This window comes from Lathamus discolor, chromosome 13, assembly GCF_037157495.1.
Source record: "Lathamus discolor isolate bLatDis1 chromosome 13, bLatDis1.hap1, whole genome shotgun sequence".
NCBI classification, from domain to species: domain Eukaryota; kingdom Metazoa; phylum Chordata; class Aves; order Psittaciformes; family Psittacidae; genus Lathamus; species Lathamus discolor.
In genome coordinates this window covers 10,754,189-10,773,636 of record NC_088896.1, presented here as the reverse complement: position 1 = coordinate 10,773,636, position 19,448 = coordinate 10,754,189, and the positions used below count along the sequence as shown (strand labels likewise).

General features: G+C 49.1%; 1 protein-coding gene across 1 annotated transcript; it reads right to left on the bottom strand.

Moving 5' to 3' along the window:
* Nucleotides 1-1,430: 1,430 nt before the first annotated feature.
* On the bottom strand, nt 1,431-12,232 carry KCNJ2 (potassium inwardly rectifying channel subfamily J member 2). Its single transcript, XM_065693632.1, has 2 exons — nt 12,148-12,232; nt 1,431-7,100 (listed from the first exon to the last, which is right to left on the bottom strand). The coding sequence occupies exon 2, from the start codon at nt 6,882-6,884 to the stop codon at nt 5,601-5,603; it is 1,284 nt and encodes a 427-aa protein (XP_065549704.1). The 5' UTR covers nt 6,885-7,100; nt 12,148-12,232; the 3' UTR covers nt 1,431-5,600.
* Nucleotides 12,233-19,448: the final 7,216 nt, after the last annotated feature.

Sequence of the window (19,448 nt, the reverse complement as noted above, 5' to 3'; positions counted from 1 at the left end):
CACTCAGCTGGTTTTACTCATCCTCTAATTTCCATGGAAAGCCACTGCAGCTGTAGTGGGGTGGAGGGCAGAGTGGGGCTTTGCATGCTTGATGCTTGCTAGATGCATCAGCTAGTGTGGGAAGGAAGACATCTCAGCTCTTACCTTGCTGGCTAGCAGAGGATACTGTCTGTGTTTTGTTGCTGTATTTATGCTGACTCCACCTGACCGGACCAATGGCCAGCAAGAGAAGGGAAAGGCACTGACAGGAGAGGGTGCTAATGATTTAGGCAAGCGGAGTGAACCAGGCAGACTATGCAGAGACTGCTGCCCCAACAGCAAACATCAAAAGCCAGGCTCAGAGCAGTGAGCCGCTCTCACGGAGGGTACTTTACAGCAGGGAGAATAAGCAGATCCAGGCTGTGACAGCTCATCTGTATCTCTAAATCCAGCCCTGTAATTATTATCATTATTATAAGCTTTTCCAAGAGACCATTAGATGTGAAAAGTAAATTTGGTTTTATAAATGGAGTCATTCACGACAGGGTCAGGGCTCCATCCGAGGCATCATTTAACAGCACTGCAGGCTGATTAAAGGTCTGGGACATCATCAGAGGGTCACAACTGCACTGAAATGCTCCGTGGTCATCCTCAGCCTCTGCAGGGTGCTGCATTCCAGTGAGATCAGCAGTTTGAAGCTGAGTCATGGTTGGACAGCCTCAGCATCTGCCCTAAAGGCCACACACAGACACATGGGAAAGGAGCCTCCCAATGCACCAGATGAGGGCATTGAGTCCTTTCTTGGTTACTCCAGGCCCCGTTGTGCTTCCCCATCCCGTCACACAAACCCCAGCTCCACGCCTGCAACATCAGGCTCAGGACTGCAGACATGTACAAAGATTACCGCGAGCGTGTTTGGAATTGAGCTGAGCTGAGGAGCACCGTTTCCATAAGGGGATGTTCCAGGCAGACATAAAACACAGGGATTTGAAGATGAGTTTCCTGCTTAATTTTTTAATCCCTCTCCAAATCTTTCAATGCGCTTGCTTTCATTCCCCACCACCCCCCCCCCCTTCCCTTTCTTTGTAGTTCATGCAGACTTGGAGGGTTTTTTCCATTTCATACAACCTGTAATTCATGATCTGGAGCTCTGCAGCTCCAGGCAGGACCTTGAGAAAGCCCCTCTGCCTCTCTGGGGCAGATCTTCCTTCTGTTCCAAGTTGCCTTATGCTGCACTGCCTTTATGTTCCCATCTGGGAAATAATGATGGTATAATGGTGGTATCACCTTTCCTCCTGCCTTTTGTCAAGGGAGAGAACGACCTGGCTGTTCCCAAAGTGCTTCGGACAATGCTTGTGCTCAGCCAGCCATAAACACAGCTTTATAATGTATAATAACCTCCAGACCCTCCTCCTGGCTCATTTACACACAGGCTGCACGCATCAATTAATTCTCTTTTTTTTTTTTATTTATTTAGAAATAATAAAATAAGACATAATATATAAAAATCTGTACAATCCACAATTTGTGCAGTACATTAGGAAGACTTTGATACAAAAAGGCTGCAAACAGGAAAATAGTAATGGACAACTGTCAGATGCCTAGATTGTTCACCTCACAATAGCTGCAGGCCAAAAGTCATTACAAAATCAGTTTCTCATTGGCTGTGGGATGGCAACTACGCAGCACCCTTCTGCTGTACAATGGTCATGAGCAGCCATAATTTAAAGACATTACAGTACTTCTCAGTTTTACCTTGTAATCCATCATGAAAAAGAAGACCGAAGAGAACAAATGAAGTATCTGGACCCTTTGTCTTTTCCGAGAAGAGCGAGTGCTGAACTAACAACACAGAAGTTTATCATGGCTGGGAGAGAATATCCTTAAACACAGTGAGTAAGTGATGCTTTCTACCCTTGCTGCTTAACCAAGGACACCTCGCACGGAAGGGACAGAGGAAGGAGGAGATCCATCCCCACCTGCCTCGGAAATGCTTTTGTCACTGCCCTGCACGCAGGATTTTGTTTTAGACAATGTGTCTCATTCAAGTATTTTCAGGGAAGGGCAGAAATAACATATTCCCCCCAGCCCCTAAGCGAAATACAGCATAAACCTTCTGTGCGAGCCGCTTGAGCCAACTTTATCCTTGATAAAGAGGCCGAACCAATGTGGGTTGGAGTCTGTGGGTAGAGCTCAGTCCATTTGAAGGGCCCCTAATGAAGCATCAGCTTGGCCCAGGCTCACCAGGAACTGAAGAAACGCTGTCAGTCACTGTAGTCCTTGCAAATAACAGTACTTTTAAAGGACTAACCCAATTTGCTGCTGTGGAACTGTGCTACAACAGTCTGTCCTACACCGGCCTTACCGGGGTTGAGAAATACAGAACTGATGGACAAAGGGGAAAGGGTACCATGGAGTGTAACATTGCAGGTCTCTTTCTAGCAGCTTCCCGGAGCCAGAGGCTGAGTGCAATTCTGCAATGTTAAGATTCAACCGGCAAAGACAAAGGGTTATGAAAGAAAAGAGAAGAAAAAGAAGGTGGCAGAGAGTGCAGTGGATTTACCTCAATGCACGCCCTCGACAAGTCGAGCACTCGGAAAGCTGGGAATTCTTGAAAAATGCCAGTAACTAGAACAGGTTTTCAAATGAAGTCCATGCTTAAAAAATAAATAAAGAGAAGCCCATAGCATTAGGAATCCTATAAGGCTTGCAAGTATTTGCTAAAACTCATGCTAACCGGTAGCATCTAGGTACTAGCTAGCCGAGACTGCCGAGCAGGATTTGTACTTTGTGTGGCCTCTTCTTTTTCTTCTTCTCCTTGTCCTCCTTTACAGACTTCTATTTACATTTGGCTTTAAATATGAAAATACTTGATAAACTTTATAAAATGTACATTTCAAAAATAGTTCTGAAAAACTGACTTGAAAAACAAAACAAAATGAAGAAACACCCCCCCCCCCAAGCCCCAAACCTCTGCACCACAAATGGTAAGGGGAGGGGATTTTCACTTCTTTTTTTTCTCTGAATTTCTTTTCCTTTAAAGAAACGAGTTGGATCCTGCATTTCCCATCCCTCAAATATCTCAAGTATCGTTTAGTGGGAACATTGTGCACCTAAGGGATGCTGATCTGGAGAATAGGACCCTTTTCTCCTGGTCAGCCTCCCTTTTCCATCCCTTCCCCATTGTGTTTCCATGCACTCTCTGTGTCACTGAATACTCTTTGGTTTAGGTTTTACAAGAATATCACAATAGCAGCACTAGCAGCACTCAGTTGTCTTCACTGTTGACCCAGAAACTGCAATCCAATTGCCTTTATATATTCAGCATTTCCCTCCTTTCACATTCCCCACCCCAGTAACAGCCTTAGTACTTGCATTTAATCATCTGCCCTCTCTAGTAGCCAAATCCATGTTTACAATGTCGCATTTCCACAGTTTCGAACCCACCCAACTGCAGATACCATCTTATCAGAAACCATTTCATTGCAGGCATTTCTTTCAGGCAGGGCTGGAAGGGGCCAGAGGCCTTCACAGATATCCGTTTGCAGAAGACATTAGACCTAGAACAAGCTGTTTTTTAATGGCATACAGTGATCCAATACTGCAAGAGTTGACTAGGATTATCGTCCCCACCACCACCCTTTTCCACCCGCTCCTTGGGGAGCCGGTGTGAAGCACAGGTTCACCATCTCCTTGATCTTAGAGGCACAGAGAATTTAAAGCCTTCTGGGTGAAGGAGCCAAAACACTGCTAGAGCCAGAGCTTCAATCAAAGTCACATCATCTGCTCAGAGCTTGGTGATGTGTCTTGTCCACTGACCACTCCTTGTTTACTGGGGAAAGGGAGCAGGAGGTGGACCTTGCTTTGTAGTCTCATCCTCTCCAAATCATAGAATGGTTTGGGTTGGAAAGGACCTTAAAGCTCATCCAGTTCCAAACCCCTGCCACGGGCAGGGACCCCTTCCACGGGCAGGGACCCCTTCCACTAGAGCAGCTTGCTCCAAGCCCCATCCAACCTGGCCTTGAACACTGCCAGGGATGGGGCATTCGCAACTTCCTTGGGCAACCTGCTCCCGTGCCTCACCACCCTCACAGTAAAGAATTTCTTCCTTATATGCAACCTAAATCTCCCTTCCTCTCTCAATGAGATGGAAAATACCCTCTCTCTGACACCACTGCCCTGCTGAAGAGAAGCATTTATTGCAAAACACAACTACGATCCCTGCGCCATTCCCAAGTGCTGTGTTATAAAAGCTGTTTTCTCTTTTCCTCTCCATTACCCTCTCCTTTTCTCTTCAAAAACCTCTTCCTGGGGAGATTTCCCTACACAGCTCATCTGTGCCTCAAGCCTGGACCTCAGCTTTGCGTGGTCCTGGCATGGTTTGAGCAGTAACACAATGGAGCCAGGGGCTCAGGGCAGATGCCTGCAGAGGGTGGCTCAGTTTTGGGGAGGCTGAGGTCCAGCACTGGTTTGGGACACTTGCCCTTCTGCTCAAGAGGACAGCTGGGTGCTTGTCTGCTTTCCCCCAACTGCATTTCTCCTTAGGGATTCTTTTCCCATAGAAGAGCATGGGGGGAAGGGGAGGAGTCCTAGCCCACTTCAGATCCGAGTCTTAAGCTTTTTGAATAAGGTGCAAAATAAAGGTCTTAAAAAGAAATGAGAAAAAAAAAAAAAAATAAAACAAAAAAAAAGTGACTGAGGTTTGATTTTTTTTTTAAGCAGCCTTTTTTTCTTTTTTTTTTTTCCTTTTTTTTTTTTTCTTTTTTAAAATAAACTCCACTGTGCAAAACTCTGCATTTTCTTTGGTATCCATTTAGGTAGTTTTAACGTAGTACTTTGTCTATGTGTCTCTATATATATTTTATTTCCTTTAGACAGAGAATTAAATTCTCCTCCCCCCCCAAATCACAATTTTGCTGGAGGCAACTGATTGGCCTGATACTACATAATGCCCCTTACGTAATTGGAAAGAGAGAAATTGATTCGAGCTCTCAACCTACTGGCCTCAAAAGGAGTTTAGACTTTCTGGCAACATCGGCCTCTCTGAAGCTTTTCAACCCCAAAAGTTCAACACTGACTTTTTCTGGTTTGAGTTTTTAAATTACACAAGAGAAAAAAAAAAAAAATACAAAACTACACTGCAACAAAAATAACCATTTGTGTTCATGTAGTTAGCAGCAGCTCGTTAAAAAATAATTATAATAATAATAATAAGGCAGATTCTTGCCTTTGTTATGCCATTAAAAACATTCTTGTTCCCTAGAGAGAAGCATTCTGGAAAAAGTTGAAAACAAAAATAATAATAACCCAACCAAAGCTTGCCTGCAAGTTCAAGTTTTGTAAAAAAATATATACATAATTTATTCTACAACATATGTGCCTTCTGTTCATACTTAGACATGTTTAGTGCTTTGTGTTTAGAGTTCAGTTCCTGTCGTCCCTCCTCTGAGGACAGCCCTAAAACCAGCCCGGGTTTCTCAGGTCTGCTTGCCTTCACACCGCTCTTCAACAGTACCGTTGTCTGAAAACTGTTCTGGGCCAACTTCTCAGGTCAACGTGCCTTTGACCGATAGGTGTATTGGTTTTCCTTTCAACCACAAGAGAGAGGAAGAGTCCGTCAGTCATATTTCCGACTCCCGCCGTAGCGGCCGTGGCTCTAGAGGCACCCCTGCTTGGTTGTGGTGGTCCATGTCCGGGTGGGTGTCTGTGCTCATGCTCTCAGGCACCCCAGTGTCAATCTCGTCCTCCTCTTTGCTGGTGAGGGCCACTTCGTTCTCGTAGCAAAAGGAGTTTGCGTTAGAGAGAATGTACTTCTTTTCTGCTAAGTCTCTGGCACTACAGATGGGTGTGTTGGGCACTTCGTATGTTTTGTGGAACCTCGAGTAGTCCACTTTGTAGTAGTTTTTCTCTTCAAAGAGTACGGGCTCGTAGCGGTGGCCCCAGAGGATTTCGTTTGCCAGGTATGAGCTACGGCACTGGGTAGTCATGGCAGTAGCCTCCACCATGCCCTCTAATATTACTACAATTTCAAAGTCAGCATTGTCCATGTCTTGTTTGCTCAAGTCATACAAAGGACTGTCTTCATCTATTTCATGTACTATTGTAATTGGGGAGACCAGGAATATGCGGTCTATCCCGCTGTCAAAGCCTACATTGATGTCTATTTGATCCAAGGGGATGTACTCCCCTTCTGACGTGATCCTGGATTTGAGGAGCTGTGCTCGCACGTGTGCCTCCACCAAGTGGCTTTTCCTCAGGTTTCCAACACGCCACATCAGGCACAGCTTTCCGTCTCTCATGGCCACCACGGCATTGTGGCTGAAGACTAGAGTTTCATTTCTCTTTTTTGGCTTAGCCATCTTTGCCATGACAGCACCAATGATGAAGGCATCAATGATGCAGCCTACTATAGACTGGAAAACCACCATGAACACTGCGATGGGGCACTCGTCTGTGACACACCTGAAGCCATAGCCGATCGTGGTCTGGGTCTCGATGGAGAACAGAAAGGCTGCGGTGAAGCTGCTCACTTGAGAGACGCAAGGTTTGCTGTTCTCTTGATTCTCCAGATCCCCATGCAACAGTGCAATCAACCAAAACACACAGCCAAAAAAAAGCCAGGAGAGGATGAAAGTCAGGCAGAAGATAACTAACATCCACCTCCAGCGGATGTCCACGCAAGTGGTGAAGATATCTGCCAGGTATCGCTGTCCCTTCTCGCCCACGTTAATGAACTGGACGTTGCAGTGGCCATCTTTCTTGACAAAGCGGCTCCTGCACTGCTGTCTGGTGTGTACCTTACTCTTGCCATTCCCAAAGCCGTTGGCAACGGCCATGGTTGCCAGCTTCATGCCGTCCTCCTCCGAAGACACGATGCTGTAGCGGTTGGTTCGCACGCTGCCCATCACTACTGCTGTGGACTCGGGTGCTTCTGCTTTAGAAAACAGTCTGAGTTTCTGCAAAACCCTTTGGAGAAACAGTTTTGAAAGTTCTAGAGGAACACACACACGTGGAAAAACTGGGGAGAGGCTGGAGTCCCCAAAAGCCCTTGGATCCACCCGGGACAGTCTTCTGGCATGCAGAGTTAGCTTAACAAGCAACCGTCATAGGGATGGCATGGTCTGCAAGAGAAAGAGAAACGCCGTGTTAGATCCTGGGGGAAAAGGGTAAGGAATCAAACCTGAAAGAAACAACTGAAATTACTCCCATGGACCTGCAGGAAGTTTCCTTATTCTTAATGACAGCATTTTCTGGAACACGTCATGCTCATGGTTGTGTATTGACAGGAGTGACTTCATTACAACAAAGACGGCATCACCCTTCCCACATGAAAGCACTGAAGTGATCATAGAATCATAGATTTGTTTGGGTTGGAAGGGGCCTTGAAGCTCAACCAGTTCTAACCCCCTGCCATGGGCAGGGGCACCTTGTGCTAGACCAAGCTGCTCAATCATGTCACAAGCCTCTGAGCAATGTGCACTTTAAAGCTGGACATGCAAATAATCTACCTACTATTTACACCTTTCTGTTTATTTTGAAACAAACAATCAGCATTAACATCCATCTGTTCCAATACAAACACTAAAGCAGGTTTTAGTGACATACACTGTGTCTCCTGGACTGTTTTAACTACAGCAAACAAGGGAGCATGTAAAAGGGAAGGTGTCGCGTACTGAGAAAAGCAATAAACTTGGACAACGCAAATGTCAGTGGTCTCCATGAAATTACACTGCGCGTAACTTAGCTTTTTGATTAAGCAAAACCAAAGGAGTTGTGTGCTCTCTGCAAAAGGCATTAGTTCCTCTTTAACTGCAGAAACTTGTTGAGATCTGCATGGTTTTTACACTTACATTAGGCTTAAGCTGTTCAAAGTAAACTAAATCTCGTAACAGCCCTCATCTGCTCCTGCTAACACAACTAGCAAAGGGCCACAGTGGAGAACGACTGGCCAAGTGTCTTCCTAACACCTTTGGTAGCGAGTAACAGCACCTTCCCTTCAGGAGCCTGGGGCAGCCAGTTCCATCTCCAACGGGTAATGGTTCTGAGTGTCCCGTGGGTCTTAAATGTCAGCAATTAAGACTGAGCAGAGAGGCTACAAAATCTTCTTCCTGAGGGTAGAAGCCACCAAACTTGTTTCAGGGAGGTCTGGCTTAGACCCAGGTTTAGCTTTTAACAAGTGCGTCATCCATTAAGTCATGTACTGTATATCAGGAAATGTAATTGAAATACTGCAGAGAAGAGATGCCTTAATGCAACTGCTCCGTCCACGCATGCGCCCCATGAGGAAATCAAACTACAACCCAGTGACGAGGAATGTTTGTTATGGAAGAAGAGAATTCAATGTCATTTACAGTAGAGGGGGATTAAATCACAGCGTTCTTTGTAAATGAGAATCATCAAAACCCATCTGAGTTTGTCCAAAACCCAACAAAACTGCAGCGGCTCGACCTCTGCCCACAAAAGAGTTGCAGGACACTGCGGCTATTCCTTGGATCCGTATCTAACAGCAGCGGTAGATAAGAGTTTATCTCCTTTCCCAAAGGCAGCTCCGAAAGCCCTGCAGATGTGTTCCAAAAACTTGAGGGATTTCAAACAGCTTCTCAGCCCTCCCACAACCTCCAACCACATTACAAGGGCTTTAGCTCAGCAGACACTTGTTAGGAAAGGAGCAGGTGACACACACAAAACACCATCGCCCTCCCGTTGCAGGCAGGCTGCTGTTCCCTCTGGAATCTCCTTCGGGATTACATTTACCTTCTCTTTTCCCCTCTCTTCTGTATGCTGTGCAGGAATGCATCCCCACGCCTACTTGCCCACATTAGTCATCTGTGACTTCAGCACCATACAAGACATTTTGGCAGCTTTTGGTGGGTTCGGTAATGCCGGGTCTGAGAGCAGCTCCCAGCCATGCAGGCTCACAGCAGGGCTGCCTAAAACCTGTCTGACTGCCCTGCCTACACCACTAAGGATTCACTTTTTCACCCCTCGCACCTTTCTGATCGCGGTGTTTCCCATTCCCATCAGGATATCATTCTCAAAATTAAAAAAGAACTCTTTTAATGTTCATGTAAATTATTTATTTTGGCTGAAAAATACATTTATTGCTTTTAACCTGAACGTGGGGGGGAAGTGAAATTACTGTTGATACACCGCACACAAAAACCTCCTTGAAAACCCGTTGCATTGGTCTGCAAATCGATCACTTTCGTAAGCCACATCCTATAATCACAGTCGTGTTCAACTTCCACATTCAAAGTCTGTTTGATTCCCAGCTGATGGAAACACGCAGCCTGGGAAGCAGTTTATCATTAAGTCTTTGTTTTCTCCCCTGCATTCTCTCTTGGATTTTAGAGGAAAACTTGTGGTGGAGGGCAAGATAAGCTGTAAAGCCTCAAGTGTCTGAATACGCAGCTTCCCCCACAGAAGTCTTGACTTGAGGACATTTGTTTGAATTCCACAAATCACTGGAATCATAACGGCAGCTTCCTGCAGGGAGCTGCCTGCATTTAGAAGTTTGAAGCCTGAATTAGGTGCTGTACATTGTATAATTGCGAATGGGCGAGCACCTTCTGCCTCCTGTACCTGGCCCAGCATTTCTCCTCCGTCACTGCCCTGGGAGCAGACCTGCACTGATTTGGCTCTACCCATCCATAAATCCATAACCTGGGCTGTGCCTGGGGCAGCCGGTGCTACCGTTACAGACTGCTTGAGGATTATACCACAAAGCTCTGGCATGCTCCACCGCAGCGTGGTCGGCTTCTTGTACAGCACAAATCCCTTCTCTTCCTTGTGTGTGCTTGGAGTGGGGAGGATGCCGGGATGGGAGCACAACCAACACTGTGTACAGGGACCAGCTCTGGTGGTGCTCCTGCTTGTGGCACCACAGGCTGTGTAAACCCCTGGCAGATCCACTGGCTCTAGCTCACACCTTGTTGATGCTCACCATGACCTCCCCAAATGGAGGTTCCCCCCAAAAAAGTCCCAGAAACAAGCAAACCAGTGTGAAAATCTAATAGTACTTCTTCTTTTGCTAATCCACCTGCAGCTCAAAGGCAAAACAAGTTGCTGCCCCTCCCTCCCCCCCATGCCATTATCAGCTGTTGGTGGCACCCAAAACGCCAAGTTAGTGGAGGACCAGCCCTGCATCCCCACCAGAAAGAAGCCAACCCCATACCCAACAACCAACCCAAATGTTGGTGCATTTTGGCCCTGAGCACTGCATCCAGACATGCACACACGCAGCTGTAAATTCAATCATCACGAGGTGTGTTGTTACTGTTATTAATCCAGGCTACCTTTCCTCCTGGAAGAGGATACAAGACTAGAGCATTACCGGGATGGGATGAGATGGGATGGGAGAGCCCTGGGCTTGCTCTGCTGCAAGGGGATGCTCGGGGGAGCAGAGAGAAACGGGACCATGCTGCATCTACAGCATTTCTGAACCAGAGCTGGTGGAAATGATGAGGAGGAGCCTGAACCCTCACTTTCCCCTTAGGAAGCATCCCCCTCAAGACCTGCCCCCAGGAAAGACGTTCACATCCCACATCAAACTCTGCAACAAACAGCTCGAAGGGAATTTGTGCAGAAGGTTTAGTAGAGAACAAAACCTCCAAAGTGCAAAACGAACCGCGGGGGTAGAAAGAGGAGCACTAATGAGAGTTTGGAGCCGCTATTCCCAGGCTGCCGGCTCTCAGCCCTGCGGAGCGACAGGGCACATGTTGCTACGGGAGCACCAGCACTACCTTGGCCCAGCGCCTTCCCCTGTGCAAAGGAACAAAGGAGCTCCTCGCCCCAGCAAAGCCCGTTCCCACATTCCCCGATCCCTGTAACCCTTCTCCAGACCCCCACGTTGCTTAAAAGTCATTCCCAAGGGCTTCTCCGCGGGTTCGGGTAGGATTCAAGTTACACAAAGTGCTGAGATACCTTCAGGAGAAGGATCGGGGGGGGACAAATCAAACCCCCCTCAAACAGATAATGAAGAGAAACGGGTGCAAGGAAATAGGGGAGAGGAACGGGCGAGCGCGTTTGCATCTGACGCCGGGGGTGTTTGGTGACAGAACAGCTCCGAGGCGGCAGCCGGCACCAGGGGGGGTGCGCGATGCACCGGCTGCAGGGTGCAAAGCAAACAAGTGTCAAGGTAAGGCTGGAACACGGAACAAGTGCGGCTGCCGGCGGCGCGGGGAGGCGGCAGCAGCCGGGGCCGACCGAGCACAGGGACCCGCTCGGCACCGGCCACACGCACCGAGGGGATCCCGCACACGCATCGGGATGAGGAAAGGCTCAGCCCCGGACCCCGCACACGCACCGAGGTCCAGGCATAAGCACCGGGCGGCACCGGCTCAGCCCCGGACCCCGCACACGCACCGGGAGGAAGCCTTGGCGCAAGCACCGAGGGGTCCCGGCACAAGCACCGGGGGGATCCCGGTTGCCCCGTCCCCCGGAAGATGACACAGCAGGCACTGAACCCCAGCGAATAAATCTGCCATTCCTTTCAGTATTTTTTCCTTTCACTGTCATGAACAAAGTGGAAACAATACCTAGAGCCTCCTCACCGGCTCCCCAGCTGCAGGGGCTTTAATTTCTTCCTATCTTGATTTGTCAGGAGGATTAAAAATAAAGAAACTCCCCCTCCCCGTTTCCATAACTCCAATGAATGAAGTTACAGGTTCATTTCCCAACCCTCTCAAACATTTCGGACACTCCTTTCAAAAACACGCATCTCCTCTCCAAAGCTTGAGACTTCTGACCTCTCTCTTGTACAGGAAACAACAGGCGAGAAGAATGGGAAGGGATGGAGCGGGGCTGCTCCTGCTGTCATGCGAACTTCCAGCCCTTCCCCAGGATAAAATATCTCGGGAGAGGCGGGGGGGGGGAGTGGGAAGCAGCTGGTGCATGGAAAGTTATGAACACAAACAGATGCTGCAAGCAGATGCTCGAGTGCTCCCGGCATACCTATCTAATTATTTTAGGCGCTGAGAATAGCTGGTGGACGGTGCATGAGAAACGCAGGAGTTCCCCCTCCGAGCGGCCATACCCAAGCGCGCAACACAACCACGGGCAAAGGAAGCTTTATCCCGGGAGCTGCGCGGCGCGGAGCGCGCACCGAGCCAGCTCCCGGCGCATCGCCAGCATTCCCGGGAGCAAGGGGCATCCCGAGGCGCTCCTTACCTGCCGGTGGCCGTTCGGGAGGCGCGGGCAGTTAACGTGCTGTAAAGATCCAGCAGCGGGTTGGGTTGGAGTGGAGCGGGGTGGGGTGGGGGGGGGCACACGCAAGCCCGGCCCCGGTGCCCGCCGGCCGCACCGCTCGCAACTGAGCCACCGCGCAAGCCGCTGCCCGGTTTTGCGGGCTGCCATGTGATGTTTAATAGCGGCCCCGCCGTCTCCGCCCCCCCGCGCTGCCCCGCGCCAATGGCAGGCGGGAGGCCGGGCCGAGCCGAGCCGCGCCGGGGCAAAGCGGCGGAGAGCGCGGGGGGCGCGGCGGGGCCGGGTGCGGGGAGCCCCGGTAGGGAGGGGAGGGGAGGAGAGGAGGGGAGGGTCCCCGGGGCAGCGGGTGACGGGGGTGGGCGGACCCCGGAGTGGACGGACCCTGGAGGGGAGGGTCCTGGAGCGCTGCGACCCCGGAGCTGCGGGTCCCGCGGGCGGCGGGTCCCCAGAGTGGAGAGACCCCGGAGCGCCGGGTCCCGGGGGCTGCAGGACCCCGCAGCAGCTCCCCGAAGCGAAGGGACCCCGGAGTGCTCCTGGGAGCGGCGGGTCCCCGCAGTGAACGGACCCCGTAAAAGAGGATTCCGGGGGCTGCGGCTCCCCGAAGCGGGGGAAGCCCCGGTTGTAGGGCTCCGGTGGGGGTCCCCGGGGGATGTCGCAGCCCCAAAGACGGCAGAGCAGCGCCCGCGGGCACCCGGCACCTGCCATGGGTATTCCCCCCCCCGTCTTCCCCCAGTAAAGGCTTGTGCAGGACTCCAATGGGAAGTTGTGGAGGTCCCGTGCGGTTGCGGTGTGTCTGCTCACACCAGCTGTGTCCGAGGCTAATGTCCCGTGTAGTAAGGGAAAATACCAGAGAGAGAACAGTTTTGTTCCTTTTGTTCCTTCATCTCAGTTAAGCGCTAAGATGCGGCATCTCAGCACAAACGCCTGACCCTAACACGCACTAAAGCAAGCCAAGCGCTCTGCAGCACAGCTCCTAAACACCACATCCTTCTCTTGAACCGAAACCCAACGTCCCTTCCAAAACAAGAGCTTTGATCCCTGCGCTAAGACCTTTTGGAGTGAGGCTGTCAGCAAGAGAAGCGTTTGCCTGGCTGCAGTAGGTCGGATCCAGTCCTTTGTTTCACCTGTAGCAGCTCCATCAGCAGGCTCCGGGCCATTGCTGAAATCTGCAGAAATCGCAGTGGTTTTTAACAGCTCGTCCGCCCTGCGCTGGACGTGGCCTAAGACAAAGAAAACACGGACGAAATGCCTGGCTGGGAGCCTCGCAGGAACAAAACCGGCCTTGTAAGCACGCTCTGGAGTTTGCCAAGCCTGGGCTCTGATGGACAGTGCAGGGGTGTTGGTTTCCGAGGCAGGTGTCCGCTGCCGCAGCGCTCTCCCACTGCCCTCCGAGAGCCGCGTTCCCAAGTGCTAACAGCTGAAAGGCATCAGGAGCCCCGTGTGGGGCTGGGGGACCCAGAGCCAAGGTGATGCTGAGCGTAAGGGCTGCAGACCACACAAGGCTTTGGCAATGGGTGTGAGCACCTGAAGTTGCACCCAGGGAGCCTCTGCGACACCCAGAAAGCAGGGATGCTGCTGGGAGATGAGTGTTCATCAGTAATCAGGTCTTTTGCCCTGAGCTGCTGGGGGATGCACTGGTCCAAGTGGATTGGGCACGCTCTTAAGTGGAGCTGAGCTAAGGGGAGCCTCCTTATAATGTCCAGAACAAGCTCTAAATATGATTCCCTACTCTCCACAGCAATGCCAGTGCCTCAAATCACTTGTAGTTACTAAAACTATCCTCCTCCTCCTTTGCTTCATGAGCTTACAACTCCGACCTTTTCTGTCTTTAAATACTCCGTGACAACGTTTTGCCCGGAGCTTTCTCCCAAAGAACAGGCTTTAATGCTCTCCTCATATTGCTGCTGAACAATCCCCACCAACTGCCACAACTGTCACTGGCAGAATTTGCTGAGTTCCCTGTACTCCGAATGAGGAAGCACTGTGGGGTTGCAGCAACAAATACAATGGCCAAATGCAGCTGGTTTTAGAAGTCCCCAGTGTTATGAGTGCAGGATGGGGAGAGAGGAAGAAAAGACAAGTGCCTGTTTGCATTGAGCAATCTGGCTCAACGTTGGGCAATTTCATTGTTTATGAATTACTCTGGGTTGATTCTGTTTGGTTTAAAGTGCAAGAAGGGCCCTGTAGCACAGGTAAGTTCCTTATGAATGACAAAGCTGGGGAAAAGTCTGTAAGAAGGAATGAATGCAATTACTTTATTCATTCAATAAGATGAAGATCATTAAATCCAGAGGATTTGAAAGCCGTAGGCACAAATGCTACACAGCTCATGTACCTGGGTCAGAGAAAAAACCCCTCGCTCATCTGAGTGTATCTGTGCTTCCTATGAACTGCTAAAATAGCAGCAGTTTGACCCACCTTGGAGGAGCTCATCTATGTGTAAGTGAAATAAAGCTGTGAGCCGCTATTGCTAAGAGCTGGTGCACTGACAATACACACAGCTTGCTGGGGAGTGGGTTCAACACAACATCCACAAGACGTTACAGTTTACAGCCTGACCTTGTACTCTTACTCAGCCTTTACTCATGCAAACCAACTGCTAAGGACCACAGACCTACTAGACCCGAAGATCCCAGACCTGCCGATATGAGTAAGGCTTACTCACAGCAGCACAGACCCGGGGGTCAAGCCGTGTAGCAGTTCACAGCGAGGAAGGGTAGAGCACAAACATCACGACTGTTCTACAGCTTGCTTAAAGTCGGTGCAGCTCTGCCCGGAAAGCTCTTCTTAGAATGAAATATCGATTCTAATCTATTACCCAGATCATGAGAAGTGCAACAAAGCCGCCTCTCGTCTGCAGGGACTTCAGCAAGAGGAGTTCTTCCAAACCCCCCAAACAGGGAAGTTGAAATTACAAGAGAAGTTTCTAAAAAACCCTTTCCTGTTGCAACAATCCAGGACAAAGAGGGGGAGAGACAGCCGAAAACTTAACCCTCGAGAGCCAGTGAGGGTTTGTTTTCCTTCTCCCAATGACTGGTTTTCCAATTTGATGTGGTCGAGCTCCAGAAGTCTCTTACTGCCTTGCTACAGAGCCTCCTGGCTGAAATACTAGAAGTGCCACATGAAATGGTCGCAGGCTGAGGAGTTTTCAAGACGAGATCCACTGCCTGCAGTAGAAACGGCACTGAGGGATAAGCAAGGCTTTGGGAAGGCAAAGCCTCCATCTTTCACACCAGCGTAGGAGGTAAGAAAAGGAGCTGGCCTCAAAGCACGATGCTTTCCTAAGACAAATTTCAGCCAGGCCATACCAGTGAAAGAAGGGGGTTTATCTCCCTCAGGGGGCCTATAGGGATGCTGGGGAGGGACTGTTCATCAGGGGCTGTAGTGACAGGACAAGGGGCAATGGGTTAAAACTTAAACAGGGGAAGTTTAGATTGGATCTAAGGAAGAAGTTCTTTACTGTGAGGGCGGTGAGGCACTGGAATGGGTTGCCCAAGGAAGCTGTGAGTGCTCCATCCCTGGCAGTGTTCAAGGCCAGGTTGGACAGAGCCTTGGGTGGGATGGTTTAGTGTGAGGTGTCCCTGCCCATGGCAGGGGGGTTGGAACTGGATGATCTTGAGGTCCTTTCCAACCCAGACTATTCTATGGTTCTATTTTCCATTTCCCAATCCTCACCATGGCCACCCTGTCCCTCAGCCTTGCCGAGATCTGCAGATACCTATGGAAGCCCATTTGAGAGCTGTATTGCAGGCACAGCCCTTGCCAGCTGGGACCAGAGGCTTTAGCCCCTGTCTTACAGCAAGGGAGCCGTTATTGAATTGCTTTTCCAGTCTTGGCGGTGAAATGACCTAATTATCAGATTGCATTAGTCTTCATCTCTTAAAGTGGCCAAATCTGCTTTGGTTCTCAAGGATTTTATTGCCAGCTGAAAATAGCTTAATTGTATTGTACTTGCAAAGAAAACACGGTCTGGTGGAATCAAAGCAGTCGGTTTCCACAAGATGAGAAGAAACACCATAAATAACACATTGGGCTTTTTACTTTGGCCTCACCATTTCCATGCATGTAAACTGGCATAAGTCAGCCTTCCTCCTCTAGCCATTAAGTCAACTGGAAAAAATTCATCAGGAAAAGGTGGTTTCCCCATTCACACTAAATCCCCGGGGTCTAGACATTAACTGGGTCTTTATAGGCCTGATGCTGGGATCTCCAAGGAGAACCGAAGCCACATTGGTAATAGAGGAATGGCTAAATCCAATGAAAATCCCACAGAGAGGTGGTTGCAGGCTTGATAAGACGTGAGACAGCAAATAAATCTATTTTGTACGTTGCAAGCAAATAGGATACACAGATGTGCAGCCAGTGACACAGTTACAGTGGATAATAAGGTGTTTGTTGATAGAAGGGGTGAAATACGACATAGGAAATTGGTTTCTGTATCTGAGAAGAGCGGAACTCGCACACAAATCATGGTTGGGGTTTTTTTTTCTCTCTTTCTTTCCCAGGTACTTTGTGTCCAAAATCTTTGTTTCAGATTTCAGGCTTATTTAGCCTCATTCTAAAGTCAAATCAGCCGCCAGTGACTGTATTTTGGGTGAAGAAAAGTATAGACTATCAGTCTTCGCTGCTGCAGATGGTGGACGTGGGAAGCAAGGTGAAGAAACCTTGAAATAATGAATTACAAACAATAAGCCATAGTGAAGAGCGCTGGTGTATAACCTGCAATTCAACAGCAACCCAAGAAGCTCTGCCAAAGAAAACTTATTCCCAGCCCTGTATTCCACGTGGCTCCATTCTCAATACATTAAGGTGCCCCATTTAAAGGATTGTTAATTTCCAGCTAAACTTTCAGACCCAATAAAATATAATCGATATCTGTTGGTAAGGAGTGATCTCAGCTCTCAGCACATCCTTACCTCTGTGGGGTCACAGGCCATCAATCAACTGTGGCAACTTGTCCTCAAAGGCATCAGTGGGGAGCTTACATTCAGATGAATGAGGACATTAGTGTAAGTGATAAAGCGACCAAGCAATTGCATATTAATAAGGCTAACGTTTTCCTATTAATCTCAAAGTTATCTAATGATCTTCCCTAGTTCCCATGCTTTGGATATCTCAAGGGAAAGGGAGTTAATGGTTAATAAAACTTGCCAGAGTGGTGAGAACATGCCTATGGAGCTGACATGGGGAACTTGACAATTCCTGGAAGGAAAAGGGTTAAGAGCCAGCAACTTACACATACAAAACGGTGTGACTGCACTTTCATTCTCTTCCTCACAGCTTCAGTTGGCAGTGTTACCAGCCTTCCAAAACCAGAATAGGCTCACGCTCAGCTGAACAGAGCAGGGTAAGAGTATCTTTGTATTTGTCTGGCTTGCAAACTTCTGGTTGGGTAAATACTGTGTGTCAGCAGGAAGGCTCTCAAGGGGCAGGTTATGGTAGGGTTATGTCACAAGTCAAATCACTGACTTGCTCAAAAGCCCCTGTGGTGCTCAGCCACCTTTCAGACTCCCATCTGCAGTGGTTGGGTCCTCCTATGCGGGCAGGAACGAAACTCCAGCCTCCTTCCTTGGGGGGGGGTTGATGATTCGATCCTTCTAAATGGTTGTCAGCCAAGGTGTGAGGGTGCTTTGGTGTGTGTGGCACTGTAGGCGGAAATGTGGGCAATTTCCAATGGGAAAGGGAATGGCGAGAAGGAATAAAAAGTCAGCTGCAATAGAAAGAGCTAGAAACCTCTCATCTTTTCTAAGCAAAATCAATGCAAAGCACAAGCCTTTTCTGCAGCTCTCCCCCTGACCCGTGTGTGTTACACCAAAGTGATTCAAGCTGGGCAGCTTCACTTTCTCCGCTGACATTGGGTAGCTCCTGAGGGAAAGATGATGTGAACTGTGTGGCTACATGATGAAACCTGCTTCCAGCAGCACGACACAATACCCAGAAGAGACTCAGAGAACCTCTGTTAAAACCTTACGTGGTTTTCCTGCTTTGCAATGTGCATATTGCGTTTCTGCTGATGATCATTTATTATCACTGTACCTTATTACCTACAAGTGCATCCAATCCAGTGGAAACTGCATTAATAAACTCAAAAGCATCTGATTTGTGTTAACACCATATAAGCTACTGCTGCCCTTACTTTCTCACACTCCTTATTTTAGTATATTTGCTTAGAGGCAAATGTCCTCAGTGTTTTCCATCAGTTTGCACCAGAACCTAAGAATTTGCCTGGAATCCACGGCCACAGCACAAGTGACAATATCAGAGTTTATTTTCTCTCCTGGAAAGCAAATAAACTTTGCTAAAAACAGAGTTAAGTCATTGGCCACTGTGAAGGAAAAACACCGCGGTAGAAAACAGCCTTCAGTTTCCCGAGGAGCCAGTTCTGTGCCTATTTACATCAAATGCAACCTCCTATCTGGGTGGACCTGGTACGACGCTGAGTGATCGTACGTGTGTTTGTGTTGCACTGCCAACAGTGACTGACCACAGTGATGCCTACACCAGTGCACCAAGGAGGGTCTCTGAGCTGATGGAGCTGGTGCTGGGCAGCCCCACCATGACTGGAAGAGCCTGGAGACCTTTCACAACCATCACTGCATCGCTTCTCCCCCGTGCCTGCACTTCCCTTCCCAGGAAGCCAAGCTTGAGCGAGAGCCGGGCCAAGAGACACTGTGCCCGGGCAATGGGAGGAGGAGATGGCTGGCACAAAGGGCATCCAGCCCTGCTCGTAACTCCTGTGGGCTGGGAAGGAGGCAGGCTAATGCCGTTAGCTGGCACCTTTCTGCGTTACCCTCAGAACTAAAACCGACCAGATGAGTAAAAGCAAACCGAGCTCAAACTGTTGGTTAAACTTCCTGAGATTGTTTAGGACTGATTATTTGGACCAGCCCTCCAAGGCCCACCCACTAAAACACCTCTGTCGCTTGAAAAAGCTGTCGTCAGAGAGGAAATAATCTTCAGCAAGTAAATGCCACAGCTTCCTTTCTTCTGCTATCATGATCTTGGGCTGCTTATTTGCTTCTCTGATGCCGCTTGGTGCCTCCAGGCTAAATCCTGCCTTTCGTTCATGCAGATGCACAGGGGAAGATGGATTCCTCACCCAACCCTGGGCATCCTGCATGAAAGTACGGGCCAAACGGTCTTGTGCTCTGTTTTGGCCCAATCAAGATGCACAGATAGAAGGAAAGGATGGCTGCAGAAGGAGGCTTTTCCCTGTTTTGCATTAAGGAATGTTGCGCCTCGGAAGCCGCAAGTTTCTTTGTAAT